The sequence below is a fragment of the Periplaneta americana genome, chromosome 8 (assembly GCF_040183065.1).
Source record: "Periplaneta americana isolate PAMFEO1 chromosome 8, P.americana_PAMFEO1_priV1, whole genome shotgun sequence".
Lineage (NCBI taxonomy): Eukaryota > Metazoa > Arthropoda > Insecta > Blattodea > Blattidae > Periplaneta > Periplaneta americana.
Genome location: NC_091124.1, coordinates 128,942,298 through 128,956,971, shown reverse-complemented (window position 1 = coordinate 128,956,971; position 14,674 = coordinate 128,942,298). Strand labels below are relative to the sequence as shown.

At 36.8% G+C, this 14,674-nt stretch overlaps 1 protein-coding gene across 5 annotated transcripts in view; it reads left to right on the top strand.

Annotated features, from left to right (window-relative positions):
* Positions 1-774: 774 nt before the first annotated feature.
* Positions 775-14,674, top strand: part of LOC138705032 (non-homologous end-joining factor 1-like) — a 77,219-nt gene continuing 63,319 nt past the window's right edge. Inside the window, exons 1-2 of one of the 5 annotated variants that reach the window (XM_069833585.1) lie at positions 775-894; positions 2,369-2,589. In XM_069833585.1, coding sequence (XP_069689686.1) covers positions 2,446-2,589 — 144 coding nt within the window. In that variant the 5' untranslated portion in view covers positions 775-894; positions 2,369-2,445. Of the gene's footprint in view, positions 895-1,997; positions 2,590-14,674 lie in introns of those variants that run through there. The other 4 variants (XM_069833584.1, XM_069833588.1, XM_069833589.1 and 1 more) reach the window with 4 other exon arrangements.

Below are 14,674 nucleotides of genomic sequence, written 5' to 3'. Positions count from 1 at the left end.
GCCAAAAAGAGACTTCACAGTTATGTATCATACATTTTTTCAATGACAGACGTGGAGTTGCAGAAATAATAAGTGTAAGTGTAACATTATTAAGCAATTTACAAACAAATGAAATCTTTAAAAAGGTATCTAGAAGTGAAATTACTTATGGCTTTTAAGGACCAAAATTATTTTTGTAAGTTGATTTATTATTATTTCAGTTTTAGCCTAGTTGTATTATCCATTTCCTTACTAATTTCAAAAGATAATCAGAAGTTCATTCGAATTCCAACCAAAAGTCAATTGGTTATTAATTTATCTACCTTTAGGAAGTACAGTATATGTACGCTGGAATCTTTGAAGTGAAGTGACAATAATTTAATTGGTCTTGGAACAGATTTGATTCTTGAATATTATATACTATACTTTGTTGTATATTTACGTCTAGTAACCTATTAATGCTAATACTAATAATAATGTAAAGGAATAAAAGAATAGAACATAGCAATACATTTCTCATTATTATTGAAACTATTTAGAATAACCTTCCAACATTAAGGTAAAGTACGGTGAGTAAAGAAGTCATTCAGTAGATAGGATCGTGATTTTACTACATGTGGTGATATCTGGTAACAGTTGGCAACACTGACAAGGCGGAAATATTTGCTGTTTGGGAACTGAACTTACGTGATCCTCACTTTAGTACAGGAACCGTACATGAAGTGATCCATGAACCGCTTGTTGGAACGAACCTAAAGTATCGTAAGTTACTATACAGAAAAGTACAGGGTGAAGGTCAACCATGATAAATATAATTACGTAAGGTTGTTCGACAATAAATGTTATAGGCTGCAGTATTTTCAAAGAGTGTAGGCTATTATTTTTATCATGTAGTTGCTACATGGCCTAATGCTGGTAAATTGCATTATTTTTTTAAGATAGGCTATAAAATATTTTACATTTTTATATACAGTACAAAGAATATATACAATCCTATTATAATGCTAAATTACATTTTTAATGATCAATTGTTTTATTAATAAATGTTCAGAAAAGTGTAGGCCACATTTTTATATAGGCCTATCTTTTATATAGATGGACCATTATACGGCCTAACACAGTACTAAGTTATATAGCTATACTTTATCATGTCTAAATTTATAGAAAAATGAGAAAAGTGTGCATTTGTTGCATAGGCTATAGCCAGTGTTTTTCTTCTGGAGAAAAAAGTGCTGGAATTCTGTGTAGAATTGTAACAGACTGGTAGGTGATTACTATCCAGTGTTGTTTTTAACCTCCTTTTCGCCCAACTTTCTTGGTGTGTCAGAGTTTGATGGCAGTTCTGATGATATTGAAATTATATAAGGAACTTCTTTTAGAGTCTCTTGGATTATGATGCCGAACCTCAAAGGGAAGAGAAAAAAATTAGACTAATTTGTATATGAAATCTTATAGACTATAATTAAATGCACTGTACTTCATCATTGTTAAATTCTAAATATATATAGGTGGATGATATGCTTACATATTTAAGTCTTTCCACGTGCAAAGTTGGAACTGCGTTTGATTTCAGTCTAACACTAGAGCAGGAGGAGGACCTGTCAAAACATTCTTCCAGGAAATGTTGCGAACAAATAACGCTTCTTGCCGTTGGCTGCCAATTTGGTGTACGGTATTTATAAATTTTAGCCATTCAATTTTACGACTTAAATCTTTCGGAAATCTGTAAAGAACGTAAGCCATAATGGTTAGGTCTACATACTATTATATGAATTCCATTCATTATACATAAATATAACAGTATAATGCTTAGATATGAAAGGTCACGGTATTTCCTGAAGATTTTGGTTTAGCTGTTACACCACAAACGCAACAACTAACCATTATTAAAATTTGAATTAGACATTTAAATTTCGCCATGTGACATAACAGCCTGTAGCAAAATTAAATACTTGGCGGTATTTCGCGGAGAATTATGGGACAAAAGGTGTAGTTTGACGTCACATCCGTCCCATCGCTTGCAAGCATTTCCCCATGGATCGCTATCTCCTTTCTTTTTATCTTCTCAGGTTTTCACCAAAGACGTTTTATAGTTTTCACAAAACACGACGCCAAAATCGAACGAAAGAGGATCGATATGGCGTCAGAAAACAAAAGAAGAAGAAGAAGAAGTAATGGGCACGTCTTCTGTGCTCGTTGATAGGTTGCTCTAGCAGACGACTTTTCTCGCGGCAAAACTTTGATGCATGGATGAATAATTATATACATTTATCCATGGTTAATATATATATGTTTGTCCATAGTTCATGAATGGTGTAAAAGCGATATTAATTTATTAGTTTCGTGGAACACGCCCTTGATCACATATCAGTTTGTTCTTCGTCACCAGGACCAGGTGTTGGCTACACTACTCAGGACTTGAGCAGGAGAGAACAATACACAGTATCACTTTTCTTGTGTCAAATAATGTGGAAGTTGATCGAGGTGGAGGACAAAGACTATATTATTAGGAACGATAGCACAAGAGATCATCACAAGCTAATGTTATCGGATTTTGTGACACTATGGTGCGAAGAAATATCTTCGGCAGCATTGTTCGAAAGATGTAAGGTAAGTTACGGTATTCCAATTTTTAAGGAAAACAAACCATACAGTTTAGTGCAACAGTGATACAGCATGTAGTTACGTATAACTCTACAGAGTGGGGTTTGCCTAGAGTGATTATGTAATGTTGTGTAATATTATGCGTGATGAGTGGCAAGAATTTTTGTGACTGGTGTTCCCAAGAGCATGGTAAAGAGGTTATCGAGGTTAGGTTAGATTTGGAATTTTTTTCTGAATTGTGTTCGTGCAGTTCTTCCACTTGTGCATTGCGATAGCGTATTTTAACTGATCTGGGCGTGTAGTTAGTTGATTTGGGGTTATTTTGCAAGTTACGAGGAGGTAAAATTAGAAGTGTTTGAGAGGGCAGTTAGGTTATCCGCTCTTATCCAAAATACGATATCACCAAAACAATTCACGATATCCCATTCTGGAACAGAGCCCATCCGCTCTTATCCAAAATACGATATCAGCAAAACAATTTCAAAACATATATTCATCTCATGTCACTCAAATATCACCTCAACTAACCTTCTCACATACCTCGGCTTTCACACAAATAATACAAATACAACACAAAAACATAATAAAAACATCAAATTTAAATAAACTGACCTTCAAATCATTTACAAAAAACCAGTTCCTACCGCAGTGCTCTCACAATTTTGAACTCCAAATTAAACAAATTAAAAAGAAACAACGAAAAAACACACACACACAAACACACACACGCACGCACACACACACACACTTCTTCAATAAATAAATTAAACACTATCCTTGATACGTAATTACTACCCTAACAAAAGAATACCCATCATTATAAAACACAAATAAAACGCTCTCCTTCGCGAAAAAAAATGTAACCTCTACAAAAACAATAAGGATAATAACAACAAATAATAATTACAACAAAAACAAAATAAAAATCACTCCTAAATAAAAAAACATTCACACATCCTTATTCTCTGGAACATACAAAACACTCACATCTCTCAAAAACGCACAACACAATCACCCACATTAACATTCTTCCTCCAAACATACTCATCTAAATGTCCCTGTAAAGTAGAAGCCACCCTTTTACTCCTCCCAACCTGAAGTTTTATAGCTGACCACATGCCCTCTATACTATTGGTACAACATCCAGTCTCATAATTCTTAAACTCTACTTTATGATTCACGGTGAAATGTCTAAAACCTTCATCATTCAAACCCCCATATCCCGCCCACTTATCAGAAAAAATAACACTGCCCTCCCGAATATGATTCTTTATTTCCTTCAGTAGAGTTACTTTATCCCTCTTATCAACAACAGTAAAAAAACAATCCCGCCCCCCAGAACCCTGAACAACCCCACCAAAAACCCATGTATTCTTCACTGGTTTCCCTCTATGATACTTCACTTTACCAAAACACGACTCATCGACCTCCACTATCCTACCTGGCCCCCCAATCTTCCCCCTCCTATCAACAAACTTACTACACATCTCCCTACAAAAACTAAATCAATCAACCACAGTTTTCGCATTCACACACAATTCATTCACAACAAAATCTATCCGTTGCTTCCAGGCCCACATAAAAGTCAAACACATAATATTCAAAAGAGACAACTTACTCTTGCTGAACCAAGAACCCTTTCTTATGGACCGCCAAACATTGTCCTTTCGGCAGTACCACAGAAAACGATCCTTGGTTTGGCTCTCAGAAACAGAATGCTCGACCATTCCCTTGTTACATTTCGGACAAAAATATTCACGGGAAATTAAACCCCTCTCCCTCAAAAACGCAATACCTTTCCCCTAATCCTGAAATAATAAAACTAAAAATGAATATCTCAGAACATCCCCCAAATCCCCAACCCGAGGCACTACGGCAGATATCAGATGAAGTATCAGATTATGAATCAGAAATACAATGATTGACCCTTTGCTTCACACCACTTGGCCCAGCAACACACTCCATTCCCAAACAAATAACCAGAAGCACAACTACTCACAAACGAAACAAATAATACAATGATTTACTAGCAACGACTCATGAATTAAAGAAATAATAGAATGATTTACTCACCATCCAAACACACCCTTTACCGGTATGCCATTCAAACCTCATGAATACCAACCACCAACAGAATTTACATATCTACCAACCTAACCACCGCCATCCATAAAGTGACGTCATGTGACGTCATAATATCACATCACTCCATTCTCCAATCTAGCCAACATATATTCTCATAAAAACAATAACGATATCCTATAGTCATATAAACCCGGTTAGGTTACGTTAGGTCACCTTCCCATAGATTTGCATATTTTAATTTTTTTTAATTATTTTGTGTAGAATGCGATATATTTGAAGTTTATATAGGAAAATTATAATATTTCATGGAATAATTTGTGTCAGAATATTGCAGCCCTATACTTATAAAAGGGTTGAAAGTGAAAATACGTATTTGCGGGATTTTTTTTTTTTTTGAGATGCATGTGAATGTATTGTACAAGTAGGATAAGTTAAAAGTAGGCCTACATGTGGAAACTAAACATGTAGGCCTATTGCAAATTACAGCAAACTTACCATAAAAAAACCATAATCCCAATTTGCCGCTGCCCCTATACGGAAGCGCGTCCAAGTGAACTTCAAAATATATTTAGTGCATCTCGTATGGGTTAAATCTCCTTTTATATTATCAAGTTTACATCAGCTGTCGAGTTTACACCAATTTTTGGTATGGAACATAGTTAATTTCTGAGGAAATAGTGTGGAGTATGCCACTCGATAAGATCTACAATAAAAAAAATATTGTCTCTCCTGGCTAAGACTGAAATGTTGTCCTGTTTTTGAGGCTACTAATATTGATTTTTCTCACAGGAAATATGCACAGAATTCAAATGATGCACAAATATATTTAGAAATAAACTGAATTTGCCATCCGGGTTCGAAAAATTATATACGGTATCTCAAACTATGATACACTTGAAAGTAAGAAGCAGAAGGATTTAAGTTTATTCTCAATTTCTCGAACTTATAACTTTTTTTCAGATTAACTGGGTGTAAAAGTCTTGCAGGTTCCTAAAATAAAATTAATAAAAACCATATACAGTTACTGTATGGCATAAAAATATCAAATGAACTACACAGTATCACTTCTCTGCTGTGTTATCATATGTACTCTACATACATTTCAATCGCTGGAGCACTACTGGCGCATCAGCTGTTGAGTATTAGCAAAAAGAGTGTTTGAGTTGTGCGACTGTAGCATATGTATTAGACTGTTGTAGTAGTTTGCAGCATTAAGCCACATTCCCCAACGTGTGAGGATGGGCTGGGGAGGCAAAGGAACAGAAGAGGCAATTTCCTTGAATTTCTGCAGTCAAAGTGGAGCTTTGATGAAGATCTTTTTAACTGTTACAATTAACTTGTCCACATCAGGATAATTTCCCCGAATTTCTTCTGTAATCCTATGTACTGTAGTTCATGTGCAATGCATGTTACATGTATCATTTTAGGGCAGAGAAGCTGCAGACCTTTGCCAGTTTTCACCATATAGGGAGCTGCATCATTTACTAAAGAAGAACATTTTCTCTCTTCACTCCCTCAGGCCACAACAGATTCAATGCGTTATTGAAGGTAACAGCAATAGTTGAGTGGTTAGTCCTCATCAATGCTTCACAGGAAATGAGAAATTTTTCTCCTGATCAGTCTTAAAACACTAGCAACAACATTTGCTACATACCTTCCTTTAGTGTCGGGGGTTTCATCCATAGAAACCCAGATCTTATCAACAATGCAGGATCGTATCTTATTTAAAACATCTTCGTAACAGGTAGTCACATAGTTCTTGCAAAGTGTTGTTGCATTAGGAATGTGCTGATTAGTATATTTCTGCAGAAAATTGCTGAAGTGCTGATTATTAACTTTCTCCAGCGGTATATTAGCAGACATCATCATTGTACATAAATCCTTATTAAAATCAGACATTTTGCTTGTGGTAGACGATGACGAAGTCTTCTCAAACAGGAGCTGTTGGCGGTTCTCTGATGCAACATTTCAAGTAAATTGTTTTTGTATTTTGCCGTACTGTAGTGCTGTCCCACATTAAATCGCTTTTAGAGTCTACTTTATCTTCGCACAGCTTACAGATTAGAATTGTGCCATATGTGCTGAAATTCATATCTCCAAACTCCCCATACAAATGCTAGCAGTTTTTCACTTATCGAACCGTTAGTTTTAGGCATGATAACGTGAGAGTATTGAGATCTCAATGGAGCACAACACCATGCAGCAAAATCTTTTCAATAACTGAGGGATAGTTGTTCCTTCAGTCACCCCTTCTCCTTGGTACCCCCATGAAGACACTTCTACCTGCTAAAGTTACACGGCCAACAAATTTTTTGTTGCATTTCTATCAACACCTGTTATTAACTAATTTGTGGGTGCTGATTTCAGAGCTGAGGTTAGTTTTTTTCTGAAAACTCTGTTTTTTTTTTTGCAATCAACATATGTCAAAATTTCAATTTTCATTTTTTTCATTTACCTCATAGTTTAGTTTATGTGGAGAGATTTTTAATTAAACTGTCCTATAATGAGCTAGACAATAAACATTAAATTGCAATATACGAGGCGCATCCAGAAAGTAAGTTTCCCTATTTAAAAAAAAAAAAGAACACACACTTCCAGGAAAACTTTTATTGGCAACAGGTACAGCAATGTTTCAGCTATTTTTCAACATAGCCACCATCACAATTGAGACACTTGTATCGTGGGATCAACTTTTGTATCCCTCTGTCGTAGAACTCTGCCACCTGGAATGGAACCAGTGTGTGACAGATGTCTTCAGCTCTTCGTCGTTGCCAAAACGCTCACCGGAGGACAGGAATTTCTTGAGGTGCAAGAAAACGTGAAAATCGCTGGGAGCAAGATCAGGACTGTAGGGTGGATGATCAAACAATTCCCAGCCAAATTCCGTGAAAACAGCTGCTGTGCGCCGAGCCGTATGTGGACGAGCATTGTCATGGAGGAGCACAACACCTGCAGTAAGCATTCCACGCCTCTTGTTTTGAATGGCACGTCGCAATTTTCGCAGTGTTTCACAGTAATGGTCAGTGTTCACTGTTTCACCTCTTGGAAGGAAGTCAATGAGCAGAATGCCCTTCCTGTCCCAGAACACTGTGCACATCACTTTCCGTACCGACAGCGTCTGTTTGAATTTCGTTCTGACTGGAGATCCACTATGCCGCCAATGCATTGACTGCTGCTTGGTTTCCGGGGTGAAGTGCGAAATCCAAGTCTCATCACCCGTGACGATCCTGTCGAGGAATTCGTCATCGTCATCGTGATACCGTTGCAGAAATGTCAGTGCTGCTCCTAAACGTTGCATTTTGTGTTTGGGTGTTAAGTTTTTCGGCACCCACCTGGCACACACTTTTTTGAACAGCAGGTGCTTAGTGACAATCTCATGCAACAAGGATCGCGATATCTGCGGAAAATGGCTGCTCAGCTCCGTAATCGTGAAGCGACGGTTCTCCATGATGCACTGCCGCACCAGCTCAACACGATCATCATTGATGAGGGACGGTCGCCCACTGCGCGCTTCATCATGGACACTTTGACGACCTTCGGAAAACTGCCTACACCAGTGACGCACCATCTGCTTACTCATGATGTTCGGCCCATAAACTGACAGAGCTGCCGATGAATTTCAATTGGCGCAATGCTTTGTGCATTAAAGAACTTTATCACCGACCAAACCTCGCAGGCGGCGGGAGAAGGAATAAGAGCTTCCATTTCGATCCACTGCTGCCACGCTACTGGCACCAGGCGGGACCTGTCCGGCTGCATATGATTGATACGTCATAGACCTGTTACGCATGCACAATTGACACGGCTAATTACGTTAACTTTCAAGGGGAAAAAATCGGGAAACTTACTTTCTGGATGCGCCTCGTATTCTAAATTTATTTAGTAATACAAACTGAAACACATACAGTCATAAACGCTCTTAAAATTAGCTGATTAATAAACATTAAATTGTAATATATTCTCAATTTCTTCAGTAATAGAAACTAAAACACATACACTCATATACTCTGTTAAAATTAGTTGATTAATAAACATTAAATTGCAATATAGTCTAATTTCTTCGGTGGTACAAACGTAAACATACACAGTCATAAATTGATTGCTATATAACACATTTATTATTATATCATTATGTAGTACATAGCTGGGCAATTGCTGTGTCGTGACTCAATTTGAGTCGCAATCTCGAATGAGTTACTGTGTCATGTGGATTGAAACAAGCAGACCTCTACTTCAAAATAGTCAACAAGCCGTGGCGGATTAACATTTACAATGTCTCTCTGAAAATCTTCAACCTCTTCAAACAAGCGCAAATTTAAAGGAGAATGGGAAGAAGATTTTTTCTGTATAGCAAGTGGAGAAAATGTTACCTGTCTGCTATATTCCAAAACGCTATTAGGGATTTTTAAGGAAATGTTAGATGCAATTATCAGTTAAGGGAAATGTTAGATGCCCATATCAGTTGAATCATAAAGATTATCATCAGATTGTGGGGATGGAAAGGACAAGAATTAAAGGACGCTTATGATAAACAAAGTGAAGAACAGACTGAACCAAAAGAAGATGAAATGACAAAAAAAGGTCTTAATAGCCAGTTATTGTGTAGCGTGGGAAATTTGTAAAGCTATGAAACCTTTCGTTGAAAGTGAATTTGTGAAAAAGTATGTCTTAAAGTTAGCTGAAATTATTCGTCCCCAAGAAAAAATACATTTTGAAAAAGTGTGTTTGTCCAGACACACCATAGTAAGAAGAGTAGAGGACATATCAAAATATATTGATACAACGTTGTCAGTGCAATTAAATGAATTTGAACATTTTTCAATAGCTTTGGACGAAAGTTTTGATATAAGTGATACTGCACAATTAGCCAAATACGGCTGATTGATTACAAATAAGAAATTGGACTGGCAAAAATTAATGCCTGTTGCAACAGATGGCGTCCCAGCCATTGGTGAAACCAGAGGTTTTGTTGGTAGACTGAGAGCATATTTACAAGAGATGGGTATAAATGAGAAAGTATATTATTTTCATTGCATTATCCATGAGGAGTCCTTGTGTACAAAAGTGATGAATATGGATGTCATGAACACTGTTGTAAAGACAATCAATAAAATAAAATCTAAAGCACTTAATCATCTTCAGTTTCGAACATTTCTGAAAGATATGGGGCAACATTATGAAGATTTAATTTACTACACTGAAGTGAGGTGGCTCAGCCACGGTTGGTTGCTACACATTCTTCGAACTTCGTGAGGTAATTGCTGAATTCATGTGAACACAGAGATTACCTGTTCCTGAGTTGGAAAACGAAGATTCGTAAAATGAGCTGGAATTTCTGACCATTATTTGTGAACATTTGAATCAGTTAAATACACATTTGCAGGGAAAACAAAAAATAATAATTGGATGTGTATGGAGACGTGAAAGCATTCATTTCGAAACTAGATCTGTAGAAATCTCAAATTTTAGAAAACAACCTGTACCATTTTCCTAGTCTCAACTCTTTAGGAAATGTGACACTACAAAATTACAGCAATCTATTAGAAAACCTACATATAGAATTTAATTGTCGGCGATTTATAGATTTCCAAAAAGGGAAAATGATTGTTTTTTGCTTGTTAATCCACTGACTGTTGATGTGCGAAGCGTGCATTTGAATTTACAGTTGGAAGTTATGGAAATGCAAAATGACATAGTCATTAAAAGTAGGTGTCAAGATCTATATGGCTCAAGCATTTTTGAAATACTGCCAAACCCAAAATACTCTATCCTTCGTAAATTTGATTCCAAAATGTTAGCCATGTTGTGCTCCACATATCCATGTGAACAATTATTCTCCTTAATGAAATATGATATGATATAATATATTTATTCCACCAGCTTACATCGGTCATGATGGCCCTTTACATTTCTGAAATGAAATATTTTAAATCAGAACATAGGTCTCGTTTGAGCAATGAATATTTGTTAGAAATATTAAATATTGCTCTCACAGATGATGAACCAGATTTTGAAGACATCTGCAGACATTAATATAATGAGGCTACGACTGCATACCGGAATCCACCAGGGAACGGTCCGAAACAGCTGTGTTTACATTTCCACACCTCCCAACTTCTTCCTGTACCACTGGTTGCTGTGCTCTGAGTCGCAGGGTGACCTTCCATGATGTAGTAGAACACACTTCAGACTGCGCTTAGAACTGTCTACAAATAAACATCAGTAATTTGCACTTTATAATGTAACGCCAAATTTCTGTAGAAGACCTGACACATGACAATAAACGAACTTATTCTCCTCTGTAAAATATGAAGAAAAAAAAAAAAGCCTCCTCCCGTTTTTGGAAGTATGAAACTTTTGTGTTGGGGCTCAGTAATCCCTTTTCTTGCAATCTAAAGGCTAACATTTCAGCTGCATGTTTGGGGAGATCCAAATCATACACAAGGTCATTCAGCTCAGGCTGGTTAATCTTCTGAGTAGTTAAGGACTCTTCAATACTAGAAGAATACTCGTCCTGTGCTATTCCTTCAGTCTCATCCTTGTCGGTCCACACCTGTGGAGTAATGGTCAGAGCATCTGGCCACGAAACCAGGTGGCCCGGGTTCGAATCCTGGTCGGGGCAAGTTACCTGGTTGAGGTTTTTTCCGGAGTTTTCCCTCAACCCAATACGAGCAAATGCTGGGTAACTTTCAGTGCTGGACCCCGGACTCATTTCACCGGCATTATCACCTTCATTTCATTCAGACGCTTAATAACCTAGATGTTGATACAGCGTCGTAAAATAACCCAATAAAATGAAAAAAAATCATCCTTGTCTCCGAATTTTTATCCTTATCTGCAGATGTAGTAAACCCTTTAAAAACTGGAACTGGTAGCTCCATCAGAATGCACAGTAGGTCGAATTGCTGAGGGGATACTGGGGTATAAGATGTTGTGTCTGTTTTTCTTGTCAGTACCCTTTGTATTGACGAGACAAAAATAGCATTCACTTGTATGATCCTTTGGTTCTTGCCAGATCATGGGAATTCCGAAAGGTAAACTGTTATGTTTCCCTTTTGACCAATCACGCAACATTTCTTCGCAATTGTGACACACATCATGTGCGACCCATTTCTTGTCTTGGTCCCCAATAGTAAGTCCGAAGTATGCTTTATAAGTGTGACTCACAAAGGATGTTATTTTACGCCTTTGTCGAATAAGAGTGAAATATCCACAAATGTAGCAGAAACTGTCGGGTTGTTTGTACATTGACGTCTCCTTGTAGCCATGATCAGATGTGAAATAACAACGGAAACAATATTCATGTCTAAGCAATATTACCTTATTACCTGTCGATAAAATAAACAAATGGCTGGAATGCAGAAGTTCGAATTACATGAAAACTAGAGCATGGAGAAAAAAACCGTTTTCAGGTTTGAAATCAGCACGTCAAAAATATTAAGAATCAGTGAAAAAAATCTCATGCAACCGACATTTATAAAAACATTGTTGGCCAGTGTTATTTACAGAATCAGTTGCTCTTGGCATGAAAACTGACAATAGCCAACCTAATTTCTTCATTCACTTTCTTTGCATCTGTCCCTTTTTACGCATCTCTCTCTTTCTCCTAATTCACAAAATATCACAAAATAGCCTATATGTTTTGTGAAAGTATTTTTAGAAAGAAAATGCTGAGAAATTACAAGCAACAATTCAGGGATGTTCAAAACCCATCTCTGAGATGGCTGTAAACAAATAAATGAAGATGGAATAAAAAAGACAAAAGCATGGGAAGAAATTTGAAAAATGATTGAAAATATGACCATAATATGAAAAATGACAAAACAACTTTAAAAAACGAAAATATAACATTACGTGACCAATAAAAATTACATAATTCTAATCAGATTAGATGAAATCATTTTTATATTTGCTATGGCAAAAACATAAAGGAAAAAAATATGACATGTTATAAACATCTGGGCCCTAGTTATCAGTAAGGAAAAGCACGAAAATGAGATGCCCCTCTTTCTGCCTATCCCTTCCACCTCGTCCGAGCAATCCCACCTGTCTGCACCTCACTGCTGACACCACTTTGACAGCTACTTTCAATCTTTCTCTCTGTGTGTAATTGGCATTGACACTCAATTCTTTTGTTGTATACAATGTACTTATATGACTTGACTAGAACCTGATGTATGGTACATACATTTATACCTGAAAGTGGTAACACAATAGTAAATAAATACAATATAAACATTCTGGCTTCTTTGTCAGTTTTGTCTGTTCAGTTAGGAAGTCTTTACATCTAATACATTAATTTTGCTTCTTACATATATGTGCTAAGTATCCAACAAAATATGCGACAGAATACTATTCAGCTGTATTAGGTTCTACAGGTACATATTTTTCATGTGTAGTTATCCTTTTCGTTCTTGACAAAATAATCGTTATATGTACTTGAATTAAGACCACCATCAGGGACACCAGATTTACATTGCACAGATAATAGTTCAATATTTGCAGTAGACAGTGCACTATCAATTTTTGTGGTAGAGTCATTCCATGTCAATTCATCCAGACCATGTCACTCACTGTTTCCAATTTTGCTGAGACATTGCGTATATGTTACATACCTCAGTGAATGGCTTCCTTTAAAATTGTATTGAAATTTGTGAAGTTGTTGAGGATAAGCCACAGTATTTGTAAGTTATACAGGGACATTTTGCAATACATTTAATTGAGCTGCAATATAATTTGTACAGTTTTTAAGAGTACAGGCTTATGGATAGGTTGTGGATAGAGGAGACAGCCTCCAGATATGGAGAGTAGCTGCGAATATATTGAATAAGCAGTCGTGGACATCCGATAAGGGGTGGTCCTCCAGCTTGGGGGTTGGGCGAAGGGCTAACAACCCATCACCGTAAAAAACAGCTTATTACGAAATCTTCAAATAAGTATAGGGTTGGAAGTAAATCCCGAAAAGACTGAGTATATGATTATGTCTCGTGACCAGAATAGTGTACGAAATGGAACTATAAAAATTGGAAATTTATCCTTCGAAGAGGTGGAAAAATTCAAATACCTTGGAGCAACAGTAACATATATAAATAACACTCAGGAGGAAATTAAACTCAGAATAAATATGGGAAATGCCTGTTATTATTCGGTTGAGAAGCTTTTGTCATCTAGTCTTCTGTCAAAAAGTCTGAAAGTTAGAATTTATAAAACAGTTATATTACCAGTTGTTCTGTATGGCTGTGAAACTTGGACTCTCACTTTGAGAGAGGAACAGAGATTAAGGGTGTTTGAGAATAAGATTCTTAGGAAAATATTTGGGGCTAAGAGGGATGAAGTTACAGCAGGGGCGTATTTTGCGGGCTACCGGGGCTACTGGCGGTAGCCCAAGGAAATTACAAAAGAAAAAGTTTATAATATAACATAATGTAATAATTTTGTATTATAGTTTTACCATAGTAATTAAAATTAAAGTAATTGTTAGATATATTTTGTGTAATAATAGGGTCAGCGGTAGCCCAAACCCTTTAACCAGTATACGCCACTGAGTTACAGGAGAATGGAGAAAGTTACACAACGCAGAGCTGCACGCATTGTATTCTTCACCTGACATAATTAGGAACATTAAATCCAGACGTTCGAGATGGGCAGGGCATGTAGCACATATGGGCGAATCCATAAATGCATATAGAGTGTTAGTTGGGAGGCCGGAGGGAAAATGACCTTTGGGAAGGCCGAGACGTAGATGGGAAGATAATATTAAAATGGATTTGAGGGTGGTGGGATGTGATGGTAGAGACTGGATGAATCTTGCTCAGGATAGGGACCATTGGCGGGCTTATGTGAGAGCGGCAATGAACCTCTGGGTTCCTTAAACATCAGTAAGTAAGTACAGGCTTACATATAGTAATTCAACAGAATGCTTTTCCTTACATAATATCAAAATCAGGAATCCAAAATCTCATTTCAATCAAAGACAAAAAAAATTAACACCTGTTACGTACAGGAC